Source organism: Hyperolius riggenbachi, chromosome 11 (assembly GCF_040937935.1).
Source record: "Hyperolius riggenbachi isolate aHypRig1 chromosome 11, aHypRig1.pri, whole genome shotgun sequence".
In the NCBI taxonomy this organism is placed as follows: domain Eukaryota; kingdom Metazoa; phylum Chordata; class Amphibia; order Anura; family Hyperoliidae; genus Hyperolius; species Hyperolius riggenbachi.
The window spans coordinates 33,570,167-33,591,718 of NC_090656.1; the positions used below are offsets into that span (position 1 = coordinate 33,570,167).

The 21,552-nt window shown below is 45.0% G+C and overlaps 1 protein-coding gene across 3 annotated transcripts in view; it reads right to left on the minus strand.

Moving 5' to 3' along the window:
* Window positions 1-21,552, minus strand: part of LOC137538547 (DNA topoisomerase I, mitochondrial-like) — a 197,051-nt gene that overhangs the window by 79,130 nt on the left and 96,369 nt on the right. For all 3 annotated transcript variants that reach the window (XM_068260787.1, XM_068260788.1, XM_068260786.1), the window contains exon 8: window positions 16,612-16,733. In XM_068260787.1, coding sequence (XP_068116888.1) covers window positions 16,612-16,733 — 122 coding nt within the window. The remainder of the gene's footprint in view (window positions 1-16,611; window positions 16,734-21,552) is intronic.

The window sequence follows — 21,552 nt, forward strand, 5'->3', positions numbered from 1 at the left end:
AGCCTTATATAGATCAGAAGCAGCCGCTACTCGTAAGAGGCACGGGCGGGGAGGACTCACCTCTTCCTCGCTCGATCCAGCGTGCGCTCCACTGACGTCACTTCCTGCAACGCCGTCCACTTACAATACAGTGGGCGGCGTTCCAGGAAGTGACGATCTATTTAAGGCTGGAGGGGAGCGCAGATCGGGGGACCCAGGCGAGGGAGGGGCTCTCTCCCCGCCGCTAGGCCCAATACCCCCGTCCTGCCCGCTACCCCTCCAGCTCAGCGGCCAGCTCCCCGCACCCACCAACGGGCGGATGCCGCCCCTAGAAATGTGCCGCCTGAGGCAAAAGTTTCACCCCGCCTCATGAGCGGGCCGGCCCTGACAGCCACGTATGTAAAACATGAACACATAAAACCATGGGTGAAGAAATAGTATCATATGGATAGTGACAACACTAACACCGACCCCATCCATACTCCAGGGCTGTTGCTGCATCGCTGAAGCAGATGGAGAAGTATGAATATTGCAGCAGGGGGAGTGAGACTCCATGGAAGATTTTTTTTTACAAGATGTCAACAGGTGACTCATCCCTATAATCTGAAATAGCACTTTTGGGGTACCAAGTCCCCTTAACCATTTAAGCTTCCTGGACGTAAAAGTTACGTCCAGGAGGCCATGTGCGCTCCCGCACGCTCCCGAGGCCGATCACGCGCGCTTCCAGCCGCGGATCGTTAGCACAGGAATCAATCAGGACATGGTGCCTGATGATTGATTCCTCTCCCCTGCAGAAAAAGCAACGGCTTCTCTCGGAAGCCTCGCTTTTTCTGCCTCTTGCATCCCCCTACGTCGTACATGTTACGCTTAGAGTGACGTCATGTAAACAAACTCATGGCTGCCATCTTGTGGCCAAAAAGTAACACTACATCTAAACGTAAAAAAGTATAAAAATACACATATATTTATATAAAAAATACTATTTTTATCCCACCCTCCCAAAAATACCCACATAAAATGTTTAATAAAAAAAAAATTACAATTAAAAAAAACACGTAAATATTTGCCTAAGGGTTTAAACTTTTTAAATATCAATGTAAAGATTAAATATTTCTATTTTTTTTAATTATAAGCTTGTAAATAGTGATGGATGCAAAACGGAAAAAATGCACTTTTATTTCCAAATAAAATATTGTCGCCATACATTGTGATAGGGACATAATTTAAACTGTGTAATAACCGGGACAAATGGGCAAATACAATACGTGGGTTTTAATTTATGGAGGCATGTATTATATTAAAACTATAATGGCCGAAAACTGAGAAATAATGCATTTTTAAAGTTTTTTTTCTTATTCTTCCTGTTAAAATGCATTTACAGTAAAGTGGCTCTTAGCAAAATGTACCTCCCAAAGAAAGCCTAATTGGTGGCGGAAAAAAGATATAGATCAGTTCATTGTTTTGCTGCTTTGATATCTGGTAGGCTTGTGCATTGCAGTTCATCAGATATCTAGCCGCAAGTGTACGTTTTAAAAGTTTTTAAAAGTACATTTTTTTTTCCTCTAGTGTGCTTGCAACAGGCAGGTAATTAGCTAGGGGGAGGGACTAGCTGTAACAGGAGGTATTTGGTCAGCTTCAGGACTCAGTACTGAGCTTGCTCAGTCTGTGGCTTGCTCACTAAGTGGCTTCGACACAAGTGGCATAGGCGTTAAAAACAGGCGTTACAACACAGGCGCAAAGAGAGAGGTGAGAGGAAGCAGGTAAAAAAAAAATAAAAAAAAATTAAATAACATTTTTTTTTAAACAATATTGCGGTTCTTTGCATTGGTTAGGATGTGCTAACACGTTGTGGTGTAGTCTTTAAAGGAGAACTGTAGTGAGAGGTATATGGAGGCTGCCATATTTATTTCCTTTTAAGCAATACCAGTTGCCTGGCTATTCAGCTCATCCTCTGCCTCTAATACTTTCAGCCATAGGCCCTGAACAAGCATGCAGCAGATCAGGTGTTTCTGACAAATTTAGACAGATATGAAAAGATTAGCTGCATGCTGGTTTCTGGTGTGATTCAGACACTTCTTTAGGCAAATAGACCATCAGGGCTGCCAGGCAACTGGTATTGCTTAAAAGGAAATAAATATGGCAGCCTCCATATCCCTCTCACTACAGTTCTCCTTTAAGTTTTGAGGACTCCACCCCAGCTTCACTCACTCCCCCTCCTCCACCCCAACCTTACTCACTCCCCCTCCTCCACTCCAACTTCACTCACTCCCCCTCCTCCACTCCCCCTCCTCCACCCCAACTTTACTCACTCCCCCTCCTCCACCCCAACCTTACTCACTCCCCCTCCTCCACTCCAACTTCACTCACTCCCCCTCCTCCACTCCCCCTCTTCTACCCCAGCTGCACTCACTCCCGAACTTCACTCCCTCTCCCGTTTCAACTTTTACCGCCACAGTTTACTTTAAATAAAATTTCCCCACACAATAGTCATCATGTTGGACTATGCTGTACAGTGTACATCCTGTGACATGTATGCATGCCTTGATCAGCGGATTGAGGGTGTTTACTGTTGCCCTGGGTGTGTGCATGTTGCTCAGTTAGAGGCGGAAGTCGCAGAGCTAAATAAGCATCTCGCAACACTGAGACGCATACACAACATGGAGATGAGCTTGGATCTCACGATCCAGACACTGGATGGAATCGGTGAAGATGAGGTGGGTGGAGTAAAGCTGGAGCAAGAAGCAGAGGTAGCCGCTAGTTGGGTCACAGTTAGAAGGGGTAGGGGAAAAAGTGGCAGGGAGGCTAGTCCCGAGTTGTCCCTCACTAATAAGTATGCTTGTTTGCGTAATATTGGGGAGGATGATTCAGGAGTAGCAATGCTGCAGCAGGATGTGCTCCTTAGCAACCAAGGGGCAGACTGCTGTAACGAGAAAGGGAATAGGAGTGCAGCTAAGGCTAGACAGGTACTGGTGGTAGGGGATTCAATTATTAGGCGCACAGATAGGGTAATCTGTCGAAGAAACCGTGAATGCCGTACAGTCTGTTGCCTCCCGGGTGCTCGGGTTCGGCATGTAGCGGAAAGAATTGACAGATTATTGGGTGGGGCTGGGGAAGACCCAGCTGTCATGGTACACATTGGCACCAATGACAAAGTTAGTGGGAGATGGAAGGTCCTCAAAAATGATTTTCAGGTAGTTGGAGATAAACTTAAAGCAAGGACCTCCAAGGTGGTGTTCTCTGAAATACTGCCAGTGCCACGCGCTACATCTGAGAGACAGAGGGAGCTTAGGGAGTTAAATAAGTGGCTGAGAAATTGGTGTAGGAAGGAAGGGTTTGGGTTCCTGGAGAACTGGGCAGACTTTGCAGTCGGCTACAGGTTCTACAGCAGGGATGGGCTGCACCTTAATGGGGAGGGTGCAGCTGCATTGGGGGAGAAGATGGCTAAACGGTTGGAGGAGATTTTAAACTAGGATCTGGGGAGGCGGGAGGATAAAGTCTCAATATGTAGACAAGATAAGGTAAAAAGACAGTGGGAGCCTAACATTATGGGGGGTGGAGAGGGGGGTGGGGACAGTGACAAGATTAAGGAGGTTGGTAAAACTTCAAGTAGCCCATTTCGTGTAAACAAAATTGGTAAATGTGTTGGTAAAAATATAAAGTGCATGGTAACCAATGCTCGGAGCCTTGCAAATAAAATAGACGAACTAGAGTTCATTCTGAATGACAAAGGCTATGACATTGTGGGAATAACCGAGACATGGATGGATGAAAGCCATGACTGGATATCTAATTTAAAAGGATACAATGGTGTCAATTCACCAGAGGTTACCAACCTATTTATCTCTTGGGAGGTAATTTACCTCCTGTGATATCTCCAAATAGCAATTCTCCAGAAGTATAGGGGAAAATATCGACAGAGAGAAATGCAAGAGATAAATGTGAGATAAGTATGAGATAAATAAGTGATAGTTAGTAGTTAGTTTTTCTCCAAATCACAATTCACCAGGGAAGAAAGGGGGTGTGGCCATTCGTTATTTTTTCATCTCTTTATCCCCTGAATGAACCTGGAGATATCGTGGTTTTCACACAGCAGCTGCTGCTGTGGAAGATGAAGCCTTTTGAGCTTACTCTGTTAGGACTGGTGCATACCAAAAAACCACGAGCAGATCCGCAAAATGCTAGCAGATTTTGAAACGCTTTTTCTTATTTTTCTGTAGCGTTTCAGCTAGCATTTTGCGGTTTTGTGAAGCGTTTTTGGTGTAGTAGATTTCATGTATTGTTACAGTAAAGCTGTTACTGAACAGCTACTGTAACAAAAACCGCCTGGCAAACCGCTCTGAAGTGCCTTTTTCAGAGCGGTTTGCGTTTTTCCTATACTTAACATTGAGGCAGAAACGCCTCCGCAATCCAAAATCTGCAGCAGCCCGGGAGTATGCGTTTCTGCAAAACGCCTCCCGCTCTGGTGTGCACCAGCCCATTGAAATACATTACCCAAGCGTATCCGCAGCCGCAAGCGGATCGCAAAACGCAGCCGAACCGCTCTGGTGTGCACTAGGCCTTAGAGCTTGCTTCTATTATGAGGAGACGAAGGCGCAGGAGGAGGGTCTGTTTAATCGCCCCTCGTATTTTTCGTGAGAGAACAGTTCTTGATAATTTTACTGAGACAGAGGTGATGAAGAAGTTCAGACTCACTCGTGATATGATTTATGATATGATCCGGCAGTAAAAGGCGGGAATACTCTGGTCAGGTAGTGGTAAAACTCCGCCTCTTACCCACAATGCTTCACTTTCAAGCTTACAGAGAGGAAAAGTATCCCAAGTAAATCATTAATACCGATTACCTAACTCTCTGCTTTCTCACACTTTCCTCATTCATATCTCTCCATTATCCCCTGCTATCGAACACTTTTCTCTCTGTCCTCTCACACTGGTGAATTGACTCCAGAGTGTTAAAATACCTCATGAGATAAACTACCTACCTTTTTTCTCTTAGTAAATCCTCTCTGGTGAATTGACGCCAATGTGTTTAGGAGGGATAGAACAGGGGAAAAAGGTGGAGGGGTTTGTCTCTTTGTTAAGAATTCTTTTACAGCTGTCCTCAACGATGAGATGGAGGAAGATTGCGAAGATGTGGAGTCCGTTTGGGTAAATATTCATGGTGGAAATAAAAGTTGCCAATTGCTTATTGGGGTATGCTACAGACCACCTCTTATTAATGAAGCTGCAGAACTGCGATTACTACAGCAGATTGAAAAAGCTGCAAGTAAAAATGAGGTCATAATTATGGGCGACTTCAACTTTCCAGACATTGACTGGGGTATTGAGGCTACCCATTCTGGTAAAAGCAGCAGATTTCTAGCAGCACTACAGGACAATTACTTGACTCAAATGGTAACGGAATCAACTAGGGGGAATGCGTTACTGGATCTGATCATTTCTAATAGACCAGATAATGTATCAAATGTGCAGGTTCAAGAACATTTGGGAAATAGTGATCACAACATGATAACGTTTGATCTGGTGACTGATAGGCCACGGGGCAGCGGGACCACTAAAACTATGAATTTTAGAAAAGCAAAGTTCAATCAAATTAGGCAGGCACTAAGTTTGGTGAACTGGGATAATGTACTACAAGGGAAGGACACTGAAGGGAAATGGCAAGCTTTTAAACGTATTCTCAATCAATATTGTAGTATGTATATCCCATATGGAAACAAAATGTCTAGGAATAAAAAAAGGCCTCTATGGATGAATAGAAAGGTTAGGGATAAAATGAAGAGGAAAAAGAATGCCTATAAGGTCCTAAAACAGGAGGGGACTGAGGCTGCACTAAGCAATTATAAGGAGTGCAATAAAAATTGTAAAAAAGAAATTAGGCTGGCAAAGATCGAAGCTGAAAATCAAATCGCTAGGGATATCAAATCTATCCCAAAAAAGTTTTACAAGTACATCAACTCTAAAAAAAGAAAGGTTGACTGTATAGGAATCCTAAAGGATGAGGGTGGGAACTCAATGGTGGATGACCAAGGTAAGGCAGAGTTATTAAATGCTTTCTTTGCTTCTGTCTTCACAAATAAAACAGCACTGTTGCAAATTACAGAGGCAGAAGAGTCTCAATCTTCTAACTGTAATATTAAATACTTAACGCAGGAAGAAGTAAAGGCAAGACTAAATAAATAAAAAATAGACAAGGCACCTGGCCCGGATGGCATGCATCCTCGGGTCCTAAGAGAATTAAGTTCAGTTATAGCTAAACCCCTTTATCTTATCTTTTGTGACTCTCTTGCAACTAGCAGAGTCCCAGTGGATTGGCGTACAGCCCACGTTTTCCCATTATTTAAGAAGGGCAAAAAATCTGATCCAGGAAATTATAGACCTGTAAGCTTAACATCAGTTGTATGCAAACTATTTGAGGGGTTACTAAGAGATACTATACATGACTTCATAGTAGAAAATAATCTTATTTCTCAGCATCAACATGGGTTTACTAAAGACAGGTCCTGTTTGACTAACATGCTCAGCTTTTATGAGGTAGTGAATGCTAATATGGATATTGGGAATGCTGTAGATGTGATATACTTGGACTTGGATGCAAAGGCCTTCGACACTGTTCCCCACAGAAGTCTGGTGCAAAAGTTGAGGATGCAAGGACTGGGGAAGAGTTTGTGTGCATGGATAGGGAACTGGCTAATGGACAGAAAACAAAGAGTGGTGGTCAATGGATCGTACTCAAAATGGGAGACTGTTAGCAGTGGGGTCCCACAGGGGTCTGTACTGGGTCCAGTGCTCTTCAATTTATTTATTAATGACCTAGTAGATGCAGTAGTGAGCAATGTTGCTATTTTTGCAGATGATACAAAATTGTGCAGAATCATCAACTCTCAGGAAGATAGTGTCATATTGCAACAGGATCTGGATAGGATGGCTATATGGGCACATACATGGCAGATGAAATTCAATGTTGACAAATGTAAAGTCATGCATTTTGGTCGTACCAATGGTCTAGCACCATACAAAATAAATGGGATACAGTTGGGAACATCAAACTTGGAGAAGGACTTAGGAGTACTCATCGACAACAAGTTAAATAATCATACTCAATGCCAAGCCGCTGCAGCTAAAGCGAACAAAATTTTGGGATGCATTAAAAGGGAAACAAAAACTCGAGATGCTAGCATAATATTGCCCCTGTTTAACTCTCTAGTAAGGCCACATCTGGAATATGGAATTCCGTTCTGGGCACCACATTACAAAAAAGATATTGCAGTTTTAGAGCAGGTGCAGAGACGAGCTACAAAATTGATACGTGGGATGGAAGGTCTCGCTTACCAAAAAAGGTTAGATAAACTGGGTTTATTTAGTCTAGAGAAAAGACGCCTTAGAGGAGATCTAATTAACATGTATAAATACATCAGAGGGCAATATAATAGCTTGGCGGATGAGCTTTTTGTCCCTAGGCCTTCTCAAAGGACTAGAGGACATGAGATGCGCATGGAGGAAAAACGTTTTAGCCATTTATTTAGGAAAGGGTTCTTTACAGTAAGAGTGATTAAGATGTGGAATGCATTGCCACAGGAAGTCGTTATGGCAAACTCTATACCTGCATTTAAAGGGGGCTTAGATGCTTTCCTTGCGTTGAAAGACATCCATGGCTACAATTACTAGGTAATGGCTAATAATGTTGATCCAGGGATTTTATCTGATTGCCATCTGGAGTCAGGAAGGAATTTTTCCCTTATGGGGCTAATTGGACCATGCCTTGTGGGAGTTTTTTCGCCTTCCTCTGGATCAACAGGGATATGTGGGGGGACGGGCTGGAGTTGTACTTTGTACTGGTTGAACTCGATGGACGTATGTCTTTTTTCAACCAAAATAACTATGTAACTATGTAACTATGTAAGTAGTGATAAAGTTATAGGCTAATGAATGGGAGGTGAACATTGCTCGGATGCATAAAGTGAAATCGACTGAATGTGAAGTGGTTAAACAGGAAAATCCCCCAGGCCCCGAGTGATCAATGCTCAAAATCTGCTGTAGACAGTCTTCCTCTGTCTGCATATAAATCCATTTCACAGTTACTACAAATTCTCCTTTTTAGCCGGTCTTCCCAAGAACTTCAGAAGCTGTGAATATTACATGGCCTCTCCAGCGGGCTGACGGGCCGCTAATTGGCGAGCAGGACGTCCTTTAAGATGGAAGAAGTGCTGTGAAAAATACATGAGTGCAGAAGTGCAGAGAGCAGAGAAGAGCCAGGCGTGCATTTTTCATGACACACTTAAAGCAGCGGCGTGCTGTGAAATCAACACCCTGACGCCAGCAGCAATTGGAGGCGATCTTATGAGAGTGACCAGATACAGACCCCAGCGGTCTATACCATCAGGAAGGTAATGATAGCTTGTAACGTCACATGACCTTTCTGCTTATATCCGAGCCCATCAGCCTCTCCAGACAGGCAGGAAAAAAGAAGCCTAATAAGTGGACAAGTAGCAAGTGGACTAAATGGGCACTGCCATAGGCGCCAATACAAAATAGCGGTCTTTGGGCACCAGAGCAGTAATTTGTGTGCCCCATATATAGCCGATACAGCGCCAGTTATAGATCGGGCATTGCAGGTGCATAAATGCCACTATTCTGTGGCGCCTACGGCGGCTCCCTTTAACCACTTGAGAACCATGGTGTTACACCCCCCTAGTGACCAGGCCATTTTTTTCTAATTGGGCCACTGCAGCTTTTAGGCCCCATTCACACTTACAAGTGCAAAACAGCCTCATTGGTTCTGCATGTTCAAGTGGGAATCTAGACCCTGCAGCTACAATTGAGTTTAGAAGTTTAATTTTTTTGGGGGGGGAGCCGAATGCTGCTCATTGTCTTTGGGGTCACTCCCATTCCTCATTCCCAGTCCTCTCCTTCTGTCTCTCTCCATTGAGGTGCACAGCAACAGGAGCGCTTTATTCATCTGCCCATATGTGGTTTGGAACTTTTACAAGCACAGTTCAGAATCAGTAACAGGTGAAGGGTAACTTCTATGAGGCCGGGGGGGGGGGGGGGGGGGGACTTTTCTGGTCAAGTCTGCCACGATTGAAAGTGTTTTCTGGTTAAATCTGCCACATGATTAAAGTGTTTTCTGGTTAAATCTGCCACATGATTGAAGTGTTTTCTGGTTAAATCTGCCACATGATTGAAGTGTTTTCTGATCAAGTCTGCCGACGTGATTGAACGCATTTTCTGGTTCAATCTGCCGACATGGTTGAACGTATTTTCTGGTCAAATCTGCCGACGTGATTGAACGTATTTTCTGGTCAAATCTGCCGACATGATTGAACGTATTTTCTGGGCAAATATGCTCACATTGCGTGTATTTTCTTGAGAAAACCTGCACAATTATGTGAATTTTCTGGGGAAAGGGCCCACTGTCTGTGTTGCACTTTTAAAGGGAATTCTAGGTGAGAATAATATTGAGGCTGCCATATTTATCTCCTTTTAAGCAATACCAGTTGCCTGGCTGCTGTGCTGGTCCTCTGCCTCTAATTCTTTCAACCGTAGACCCTGAACAAGCATGTAGCAGGTCAGGGGTTTCTGACAATATTGTCAGAACTGACAAGATTAGCTGCATGCTTGTTTCTGGTGTAATTCAGTTCACTACTGCAACCAAATAGATCAGCAGGGCTGGCAGCCTCCATATCACGCTCACCTCTGGTTCACTTTAAATTAGTTAGCCCCGCCCTCATACAGTCATGACCACGCCCTTTTTTTGCCACAGCGGGTCATCAACTACCCCAGAAGTTGGTCCAGCACCTGTATAGCACCCCCCCCCCCAAAAAAAAATCCTGAAGCCGCCACTGCTACTTCCTATGGTGAGCTTTTCAATATTTCTACCACTCTTACTGTAGAGAATCACACAAGTGGTAAAATCTCCTTTTTTCCATGCCTAGATCATGTCCCCTTATCCTTTGTACAAGCCAGGGGAAAAGTAGCTTTTCTGACAAGCTTTGTATTGTCCTCCGATGTATTTATACATGATAATCAGGGCATCTCTCAATCATTTTTTTCCAAGCTAAATGAACAGTTTGTCCAACCTTTCTTGGTAAGCGAGATCTTCCATCCTTCTGATTACTTGCCTGTGTTTGGACCTATTTTTTTTTATGTCAAATGTCCTTCCTATATTGTGGTTCCCAAAACTGTTTCTCATACTTAGTGTTGCCTCACAAGTGATTTATACACATATTTCCAGTTTTATTCATCTAAGAATGTTATTCACTTTAACTCCTGTTACTTGCAGCCCTGTTTCTAGGGGCGTGCGACTGCCCTGAGCGATGTGTGTGTGGGGGGGGGGGGGGGCGTAATGGAGGGAGGAGCCTTGGCCTCACTGGGACTCAGCCACAGGGGAGGGTGGCCCAACTTCTCCCTACCTTCTCCCCGGGCCGCCCTCAGTGCTCCCCCCTCCGCTGCAGAGTAAGCGCAGGGAAGCCTCTCCTATTGAGCAATGCACCTCCCTGCCATTCTAATCGCCGCCTCACTTGCTGCTGGCCTCCTCTGCATAGCCCCGCATACACGCTCTACTTCCTGCAGGACGTGCGGTTCTCCTGCAGGAAGTAGAGCGTGTATCAGCAGACGCAGGAAGTAAAGCGTGTATATGCGGCTATGCAGAGGAGACCAGCGGCAAGTGAGGTGGCAATCGGAACGGCAGGGATGTGAGTTGCTCAATAGGAGAAGCTTCCCTGCGCTTCCTCTGCAGCTGAAGGGGGAGAACTGAAGGCGGCCCCGGGGAGAGGAAGGGAGAAAAGTCGGACCGCCCTCCCCGCGAGGCCGCGGCTTCCCCCTCAATCACCTATGAAATGGGGGGGGCATGTACCTATCTAACCTATACTGGGGGCTCCTACCTATCTAACCTATACTGCGGGCAGGCGCCGGGCACCTACCTAGCTAACCTCCTTGGCGGTAGCCCCGAGCTAGGGTCGGGAATCCGGACCTCTGCTCAGGGTAGCTGCCGGTGGCTCTATACAGAGCAATGCGCGCAGCGGGAGCGTTTTTACATACCTCCCAGGGATTCCAAAGTCGGAAGCCATTCTACTTCCTCTCCTCCGGGGCTCTGCTTCCTCCTGCTGAGATCACCAGGAGGAGGTGACGACATGAAGTCAGCCGGCAATCTCACTTTAGAATTGCAGCGCCTCCTGGAGGATGGAAGCATAACTGCAGCGCGGGAGCCCAGGGAAATGAGTGATTGTTGGGGCTGTGCAGGTCTCCCTGGCAGCATGATTTTTTCCAGGTTTTAGGGTCTGAAAGGGTGCAAAAAAATTGTACCGCTTTTAGACCCTAAAATCCAGAAAGAATCATAACGCCAAGGGGGCTAACCTATATTGGGGTGCCTACCTATCTAACCTATACTGGTGGCAACTATACTGGCTACCTATATTGAAGGCACCTACCTAGCTAACCTATACTGAGGGCACCTATCGAACTTTCACCACCACCTCTGCTGCCTCTTGCTCTTGGTCAATAGAATTACCCAACTCTTCACCTGTCACCAATATGGACCATTTATTTGTAGGACTAGTATTGACTTTTTAAAACCCAGTATCTACACTCATCAAAATTACTTCCCAATGTATAGAATTTAAAATCATCGCATGGCTTCTCACTATGGTGATAATTTATATCAGACTCATATACATTCGCATATTTAGGACAATTTGATATTTTCACACTGTCAGGATTCAAGAGGAACTGTCGCGAAAATCTTAACATTTAAAACACATACAAATAAGAAATATGTTACTTCCAGAGTAAAATGAGCCATAAATTACTCTACCATGTTGCTGTCACTTACAGTAGGTAGTAGAAATCTGACATTACCGACAAGTTTTGAGGTAGTCCATCTCTTCATGGGGGATTTCTCAGCACGGCCATTATTCTTTATAAAGACATTCTCTGAAAAGGATTAATACAAAGATGCTGGCAAGCCTCCCTGCTCATTGCACACTATTTTGGCAGTTGTACAGAGAAAAATGCTTTTAAAAATAAAGAAAACCCTGAGAACCCCCCTATGAGGAGATGGGCTAGTCCAAAATCTGTCAGTAATGTCACATTTCTACTACCTACTGTAAGTGACAGCAACATAGGAGAAAAGTAATGTATGGCTCATTTTACTCTGGGAGAAATGTACTTCTTATTTGTATGTGTTTTAAATTTTAAGATTTTCGCGACAATTCCTCTTTCAGTTTGCAAGTAATATCAGAAAAGAGGGTTAACCTCTGATAAATTATCCTGACAAACTGACACTTTACTGGCGGTGTAACCTTCCTGTGGGAGTGGATTAGAAGTGGGGTAACCACCCTGGCGTTCTATTAAGATCGCCAGGGCGGCTGCGGGAGGGTTTTTTGTAAATAAAAAAAAAATATTTTATGCAGCCAACTGAAAGTTGGCTGCATGAAAGCCCACTAGAGGGCGCTCCGGAGGCGTTCTTCCGATCGCCTCCGGCGCCCAGAATAAACAAGGAAGGCCGCAATGAGCGGCCTTCCTTGTTTTGCTTACATCGTCGCCATAGCGACGAGCGGAGTGACGTCATGGACGTCAGCCGACGTCCTGACGTCGGCCGCCTCCGATCCAGCCCTTAGCGCTGGCCGGAACTTTTTGTTCCGGCTACGCTGGGCTCAGGCGGCTGGGGGGACCCTCTTTCGCCGCTGCTCGCGGCGGATCGCCGCAGAGCGGCGGCGATCAGGCAGCACACGCGGCTGGCAAAGTGCCGGCTGCGTGTGCTGCTCTTTATTTGAAGAAAATCGGCCCAGCAGGGCCTGAGCGGCAGCCTCCGGCGGTGATGGACGAGCTGAGCTCGTCCATACCGCCCGGCTGGTTAAAGGGATCATAAACACAACTTAAAGGAACGCCATCAATACCCAAGTGTTCTAAAATGACAATGTACAAATAATGTCTAAGTAGCTGTGTAAACATTTTCCTACTTTTCATGTTAAATATCAGAGGCAACATCTGTAATTCATTGTGTGTAGATTTTAGCTACGTTTGGAATGTCTCCTTTGCAGAGGTAAGAATCTCTGCAGTCTGACATGCTAAGAACAGTGTAATATTGAAGGAGAGTTATATGAAAACAAAAGCCTGTCCGGTTTCACACACACAATTACAAATGTTTAAGCACATAAGATACATTTCCTCTGCTCTCTGTGAGAGAAAGCTCTGCCTGTCTCTGACTGAGCTTTCTGCACACACAGGGCTAACAGATGCACTGTGAGGGGATTCCCCCCCTCCCCTCATGGCTCACTCTGGCATCCGATTAGAGCAGACTGCCATCAGAAAAGTGTGAAAGGAATTAGATAACAGTAAGAGATAAGAATAGAAATGTATACACCAGTACTTGGCAGCACAAGTACTGTCTTTTAAAAAAAAATGTAAAAAAACATGTTAATCGATAGTGTTCCTTTAAATATGTAATATGAACTTACCTGGGGCTTCTTCCAGCCCCTCGTAGTCCGTTTAGTCCCTCAGCATCCTCTGGGCCACCTCCATTCTTCCTCTGGCCGCTCCGTTAGTTGCGCAACCCTTTTGCGCGCCCGTCTCACTGGCATACCCGATGTCATGAGCTTTCTGCGCACATACGGTTCTTGAAAGAAAGAGCAGGCTGTACTTAAAAGAAAGAACCGTGCATGCTCAGAAAGCTCACGGCAACGGGCGCTGAGTGAGACAGGAGCACGGAAGGGCCACGCATGCCCACGACTCCAGACAAAGTTGAGTGGCTAACAGGGCAACCAGCGGAAGAACGGAGGCAGCCCAGAGGACGTGGAGGGACCTCATGGACCCCGGGGGGCTGGAGGAAGCCCCAGGTAAGTTCATATTCCATTTTTAAGTTGTGTTCAGGGTCCCTTCAAGTTCAGTTCCCCTTTAGCTCTGGTGACAACAACCTTTTCTGCTTCCCAAGTTGATAAACACAGCTTATGATGTAAAAAAGGTTAGATTTATTATCCGCAGTATGACTCTAGGCACATAGTGTAAACAAATCGCTCTACACACAATAATATTGGCAATATGTCAATATTGCAACATTTCAAACAGAGAATTTCAGAATAGTTTCAGGATCAGTAGTTTCAGTCAATACCACTTCTGTCTGCGTTGTGTTTCTATAGCATGCTTCACAGCATAAGTAAGCTGCAGTGAAACAGTAGTGGCAACTATATGCATACAATAACACTGAACAGGTGGAATGCAAACAATTTGCTGAATCGAAATACTATATATTTATTTATAAAGAGCCGCCGCCGACATATTACACAGCACTGTACAGAGTATATGGTCTTGTCACTAACTGTCCCTCAGAGGAACTTTGTAGGAAGTGGCTTCCTTCCAAATTTTAGATGCCAATCAGGTCTTCTCAGTTCTCAATGGAAGTGTAAAAACAGACCTCAGATTTTGCAACATGGTTCCCGATCACCGATCCGTGTCCCCAGCAGAAAAACCAAAGCGCTCTTACTAGAGGCTTCAGTCTTTCTGCCAATAAAATTTTCCGCGTACTCCTTGTGCTTCCAGTTAGCGAGAAGCACAAGAAGAAAAAAAATTCAAGGTGGCCATTTTGTGGCAAAATAGTAAAACTACATCTACATATTTTTTACATTACGATTTACACATATAATAACATTAAAAATTAACCGTTTATTTCCCACACCAAAATATTACCCAAATAAAATTTTTAATGGGGGAAAAAAAATTACAATAAAAATAAAAAAAAAAAAACAAAAAAACAAAACAGTTACCTAAGGGTCTGAACTTTTTAAATATGCATTTGAAGGGGGTATACTACGGACATTTTTTTAAATTATAAGCCTGGAAATAGTGATGGACGCAAAATGGAAAAATGCACCTTTATTTCCAAATAAAATATTGGCGCCATACATTGTGACAGAGGCAAAATTGAAATGGTGTCATAACCGAGACAAACGGGCAAATAAAATACATAGGTTTTAATTATGGTAGCGTGGATTATTTTAAAGCTATAATGGACAAAACTGAGAAAATTATTTTTTTCCATTTTTTTCTTATTAATCCTGTAAAATGGATTTATAAAAAAATAATTCTTAGCAAAATGTGCCACCCAAAGAAAGCCTAATTAGTGGCGGAAAAAACAAGATACAGATCAATAAATTGTGTTAAGAAGTGATAAAGTTATTAGCAAATGAATGGGAGGTGAAAATTGCTCTGATGCATAAGGTGAAAAATCCCCGCGGGCTGAAATGGTTAAGTATCAATTATCCCCCTAGATGGCTTTTATATAAAGTGTTCTTCGCATGATAATTACTCGGGGACATATGATGATTATATCATTTTCAAAGTGTGCTTGTTGAGGGAACATGCAACCGTAGCCACACACCTACATCAATGATCTTCAACATCCCTTCCTGCAATGTGGTATGACTTGAGAGTTGCAACAGACTTCTACTACTATACAATTAATTTTCAATGAAGCCAATGTCCAAGCCCTGGACTACCTTAACATGTAAGGTCTTGTGTTTGAATTACCAAGATTACATTTTATTTTACAAAGCTAAAAAAGGAGTAAGGCCTGTCGGACTCTCTGCCTTTGTATCAGCCCCATGCCCCAATCTACCACCGCAATCTTCATCTTGTGTGGCGCATCCCGCTTGAACAGAAGACAGTAGCGTCTACCTGACTTCGGTCACACCCAGGCCTTAATGCGCAAGGTATAGAGACTGATGAGAGGGAAAGGCAGCGATACCAGCAGTCAGGGCCGGGCCGAGGCATAGGCTGGAGAGGCTCCAGCCTCAGGGCGCACTGTAGGAGGGGGCGCACAATTCATTCAGCTGTCATTCCTAATTGTGTATGAAGCAGAAAAAAATAAGAAAAGGGGATACATAGCAGTGACTGCAAGCCAGATAACTAGATATTAAGGTGTTGGGGAGGTTGTGGGCCCTGGGGTGCCTCTTAGTCTAATAGCAATCAGTGTGTGACAGCTGGGGTGGGAGGGCTGGAGGGGCGCACTTTGGTGTCTCAGCCTTGGGTGCTGGAGGTCCTTGTCCCGGCTCTGCCAGCAGTACCCACAAGAGAGGACAAAGGTAGGGATCATACACAGGAGACAATGCACATAACAGGGCAATCCAATCTCGTAGTCGAATTCAGGAAAAGGATCAATCCAGGCGGCAAACAAGACTAGTTCAGGAAAAGGCTAAGGATCAAAATCAAGGTAATCAATGACAGAACTAGATCTGATATCAAAAAAGGGGCACCAAGCAATTAGCCAAGCTAACGCTGGTACTGGTTGAACTCGATGGACGTATGTCTTTTTTCAACCAAAATAACTATGTAACTATGTAACTATGTAACGCTATCACAGGCAAATCGGAAGGGACACAGGAAAGCTTTTATGAAAGGGAAGGCTGATATGAACTGCAGGGTAATTGCAGATGGCAATTAGTAGCCACAAATTGAAGCCTCAACCATAAAGTTAAGGATCCTCATTACCCATCAGCCCTACATCTCTGCATAGTGCATTGTAAACTCTCTTGTTTACAGGGACATATAGCAAAGGGTTTTAGTCTATGAGTGTTCCTTTCGAAGCACTAATAGTGCTACATGGTAATGTAATGGTAATTGTTTCACAAACACTTATGGTACCTTTCTCCAGTCAGTGAAGAAGTTATTTCGGAAGACCTCCTTTGTGGTGTATTCATGGTCCAACATCTTGGCAAAGAAACTGGCCACTTCTTCAGCCTGGGGACTCAACTGGAAGGGTTTTCCTACAAAAGACAATTATAAAAAAAAACTTCAAATAAGTGAAGTAACAACTCAAGATTTCAAGTCCACATGTCTAAAAAAAATACTGTAGCAGTATTAAACTCCTCATGGGATTTCATAATTTAACTGGTTACCCTTTATTCACAGACAGTGTCATAGCTGAGGATCTATGGTCTCCAGTGCAGGTTTTACTTTATACATACCAATCGAAATGAAATGCCAAAACCGGCCCAGGACAGCTGCAGTATCGAAGAGGTGTTGGGAGAAATGGTCCCAGACAGGTGGTTTAGGCACGCGCATAACATCTGCATTGACTGCCGCCATAGATGTAATGTTATTACAGCTGCAGCGGTGCAGCAAGATTTTCAATGTAATTTGGGTACTAGCAATAGCCAGATGCCAAATTACGTGCCCCTCTCAGTTGCTACGGCTTGGAGGGGGAACAGCATTTAAAGCCATTCGGCTCACCCTGCGCCCAACTGACCGGGCCATGGCACAATATGTACGCGAACAGCCAAGGACAGCCGCAATGTCATACAGGTGTAAGCAGGGAAGAGGGACCTCAATTCCAAACCTGTGCCTGCTGGAGAATAAATTCCACAAGATAATACTAAACAAGCTTGTTTCAGAGTTTTAATTACACTTCGGAATGGCCTCTGTACTGATTTTGGTGAGCTACGCCTGACAGAAGAGAGAAGCTGTACATATATTGTATGTACAAGTGATGGTGGGGTCCCTTCTACCTGGAGGAAGCCTGAGGGTGATATAAGAGAGAAGCTGTACATATACTGTATGTAGTGATGGTGGGGGACTAAGGGAAGCTGTACATATACTGTATATAGCGATGGTGGGGGACTAAGAAGCTGTACATATACTGTATGCAGTGATGGTGGGGGACTAAGAAGCTGTACATATACTGTATGTAGTGATGGTGGAGGACCTTCTGCCTGGAGGTGACCTCAGGTTGAGATAAGAGAGAAGCTGTACATATACTGTATGTAGTGATGGTGGGGGACCTTCTGCTTGGAGGTCACCTAAGGGTGCTAGAAGAGAGGAGCTGTACATACACTGTATATAGTGATGGTAAAGGACCTTCAGTCTGGAAGTGACCTGAGGGTGATCGAAGAGAGAAGCTGTACATATACTGTATATAGTGATGGTGGAGGACCTTCTGCCCGGAAGTGACCTGAGGGTGATATAAGAAGGAAGCTGTACATATACTGTATGTAGTGATGGTGGAGGACCTTCAAGCAGAGATGCGTGCCCATCGTGGCGCACAATCTCCTGCAAAACCCTGTCAATTGGCGTTGAGCTGCCGCCGCGTTCACACCAATTGCCGTGGAGCAGTCGGCAAATAGTTAAAAAGCATTTTTTCCTGTTATAAAACTTTAAAATCTATTTTCTCAGAAACTTCAGGGTTTTTTTTTTTAAAGGTTGTCCCCCCCCCCTTGTTCCCACTGTTCTTCTTAACATACCTAGCAAATTTAGAGCTTATAGCATGCATAGGGAGGCTTGGCTATTAAAGGAAACCAGAGGGCATAACGAAAGACTGGATACTTACCTGGGGCTTCCTCCAGCCCCACAAGCACGTCTGAGTTCCTCGCCATCCTCCCGCTGTCTTCCATTCAGCCACAATCAGCCCCGGTAACAGGCTCAGTCACGTCAGTCAAGGTCTTTTATGCATGCACAGAAGACCCCGACTGATGTGACTGAACCAATCTCCAGGGCTGATTGCCCCTGTGACTGGTTTGCTTGGCTATTTCCTTTAACCTGCTGAGCGGTCTGGACGAGCTCAGCTCGTCCAACACCGCCAGAGGCTGCCGCTCAGGCCCTGCTGGGCCGATTTCCACCAAATAAAAAGCAGCACACGCAGCCGGCACTTTGCCAGCCGCGTGTGCTGCCTGATCGCCGCTGCAGCGCGGCGATCCGCCGCGTGCAGCGGCGAAAGAGGGTCCCCCCAGCCGTCCGAGCCCAGCGTAGCCGGAACAAACAGTTCCGGCCAGCGCTAAGGGCTGGATCGGAGGCGGCTGACGTCAGGACGTCGGCTGACGTCCATGACGTCACTCCGCTCGTCGCCATGGCGACGAGGGAAGCGAAACACGGAGGGCCGCTCATTGCGGCCTTCCGTGTTATTTCTTGCCGCCAGAGGCGATCGGAAGATCGCCTCCGGAGCGCCCTCTAGTGGGCTTTCATGCAGCCAACTTTCAGTTGGCTGCATGAAATAGTTTTTTTTTTATTTAAAAAAAACCCTCCCGCAGCCACCCTGGCGATTTAATCAGAACGCCAGGGTGGTTAATAGACAAGCAAAATGCAGTTTGCAAAAGTGTTTTAGCAAAAATTTGCGGAACCGCCTGAGGTCCAAGAAGCTCGCAAGACATCCAGAGGCCCTCTCCTCCCTTGCACAATTACCACAGAGCCCATTGTCCCAGTGCTACTTATTAATGTTGTGGTTTAACTAAAGTTTTTTCATTTATAAATTGCAGAGAGAAATGAGATTCTTATGTGGTAATCCTTGACAAATTCCCCAACAATTACAAATACATAAAATGCAATGATTTTTTTATTAGATGCAATAAAAACTCCATGGAATTGAAAACCGCAGATAAAAACAATGGAACACGTCCAAAAGCAGTAAAAAGGGAGTATAGCATGCCGCAGCAACGGAAGTACACAATGTATTTGGCGTACCATGGTGCCAATAGGTTACATGAGATATTAACACAGGGACCCAGGTAATCAATATTAAAATCATAAGGTCAGTAATGACACTCAGCTAAGCTTCATCACCAGACAGCAGCATTACAAGATCATGTATGATGCCAGAAAAGGGGGACGCACAAGTCTGTTTCAGATCTAAAGGTCCTTTATCAAGCATATTTCGTAACAATCAGAATAAAGGGTCACTTAAGGCAAAAAAAAAAAAGTTTTACTCACCTGGGGCTTCTACCAGCCCCCTGCAGCCATCCCGTGCCCATGCAGTCTCGCTCGGATCCTCCTGTCCCCGCCGGAAGCTACTTCCGGTTTCAGCGACAGGCCTGGGAACACGAGTGATTCTTCACGTTTCTGGCCGCAATAGCGCCCTCTATACTGCTATTGTGGTCAGGAACGCGAAGAATCACTCGCATTCCCAGGCCGGTCGCGGAAACCGGAAGTAGCTGCCGGCAGGGACAGGAGGATTCGGGCAAGACTGCGTGGGAACAGGACAGCTGCAAGGGGCTGGTGGTAGCCCCAAGTGAGTAAAAACTAATTTTCTTTTTTGCCTTAAGTGACCCTTTAATCTGATTGTTAAGCAATATGCTTGATAAAGAACCATTAGATCTGAAACAGACTAGTGCGTCCCCCTTTTCTTAAGTGTCCTTTTAAGGCTCGGTCCACACTACGTACGGGTGCAGAACGCAATCCGTGGTCCGGGCTCCGGTTTTCAAAAAAATAAAAATAAAATAAAAAATGCCTCCAGCTCTGTCCGGGGGTGGGTCAGGCCGCTGAGCTGGAGTGGGTAGCAGGCAGGAAGGGGGGCAGTGGGCACAGTGGTTGGGAGGGGGGGGGGGGGTCGGACTCCCCCCTCCTTCACCTGGGTACCTCAGTCCCTGCTGCCCCTCCAGCTATGTGCGTTATAGTTCAGCAAAAGTAATGAGCAAGCGGGAAAGCAATTACCTTCTCATCTGCTCGCCGTGTGACTTCCTGCAATGCTGCCCTCTAGTGGGCAGCATTGCAGGAAGTCACGCGGCGAGCAGAGGAAGTATAAAGTAATTGCTTCCCCGCTCGCTCATTACTTTTGCCATAATATAGCGGACATAGCTGGAGGGTGATCAGGGACAGGGCAGGGACAGGGGGACTCAGGTGGAGGGGAGGGTCCGACCCCCTCCCCACTGCTGTACCCGCTGCCCCCCCCTTCTGCCTGCTACCCCCTCAGGCTACCTGGGAACACCTATGGGGGGTGACGTAGAGGGGAGGAGCAGGCAGTAGGCAATGTGGATCTCCCTCTGTTTCTGTGTGCAAGTTCTCTGTGTGGAGGGAGATCCGTTTTTGCATTGCCTTTCACTACCCCTCCGTGTATCTGGGGACCGGGGTCCGTGAAGTCCCGACAAATCCGGACTCCATTCAGTTTTTCAATCCGGATCCCACGGATTCGTTTTTGAAGTGTGTGAAGACGGTCACTATTTTTAACATTAGTATCCGTGGCTCCAGTTTTGGTCCAGGATATGTTTTTCAAACAAGTGTGAACCGGCCCTAATATGGGAGTGCCCAGTGATGAGCTAAAATGCTAATATTCTTTTCGCATTCATTTTCGCAAAAATATTGTAAAATTTGATTATTGAGCAAAAATTCCATCTAAATAAGTTTAATATTTTTTAGAATTTTCCATGAATGTTCACGGTAAAGTCTAGTTTTTGTGGAAAAATTGTTGCTGTAAAAATATCGCTTTTTGTATTTCCACAGTGAAAATGTTTGTGATTTTACATGCAAGGACTGACCTATAATTAGAGAAAACTGACAGATAAACTGTTGAGGGAAAAAGCCACCAGCAGCCAAATTGAAAATGAAGCAGAAAATGGTGGTAACTAATTGCCAATATCAAGAGCATCTTCAGATTTACAGAAGAGTGCTTTGAACATTCAAATGTAAATATCAAAAGGTTCTTAATGAAATATTAACATTCTTTCAGCCGTCCTCAGGGAGGAGAGAGGAGTAATGTGAATATTCTGCGAGGTTTATAACTGAGAGATTACACGTTGCTTACAGCCAAGGATGAAGCCATTTGCCAAAACTAGTTTTACAACATTTTCAACCATTTTTATGAATTTGCATTGAGGTCTATGG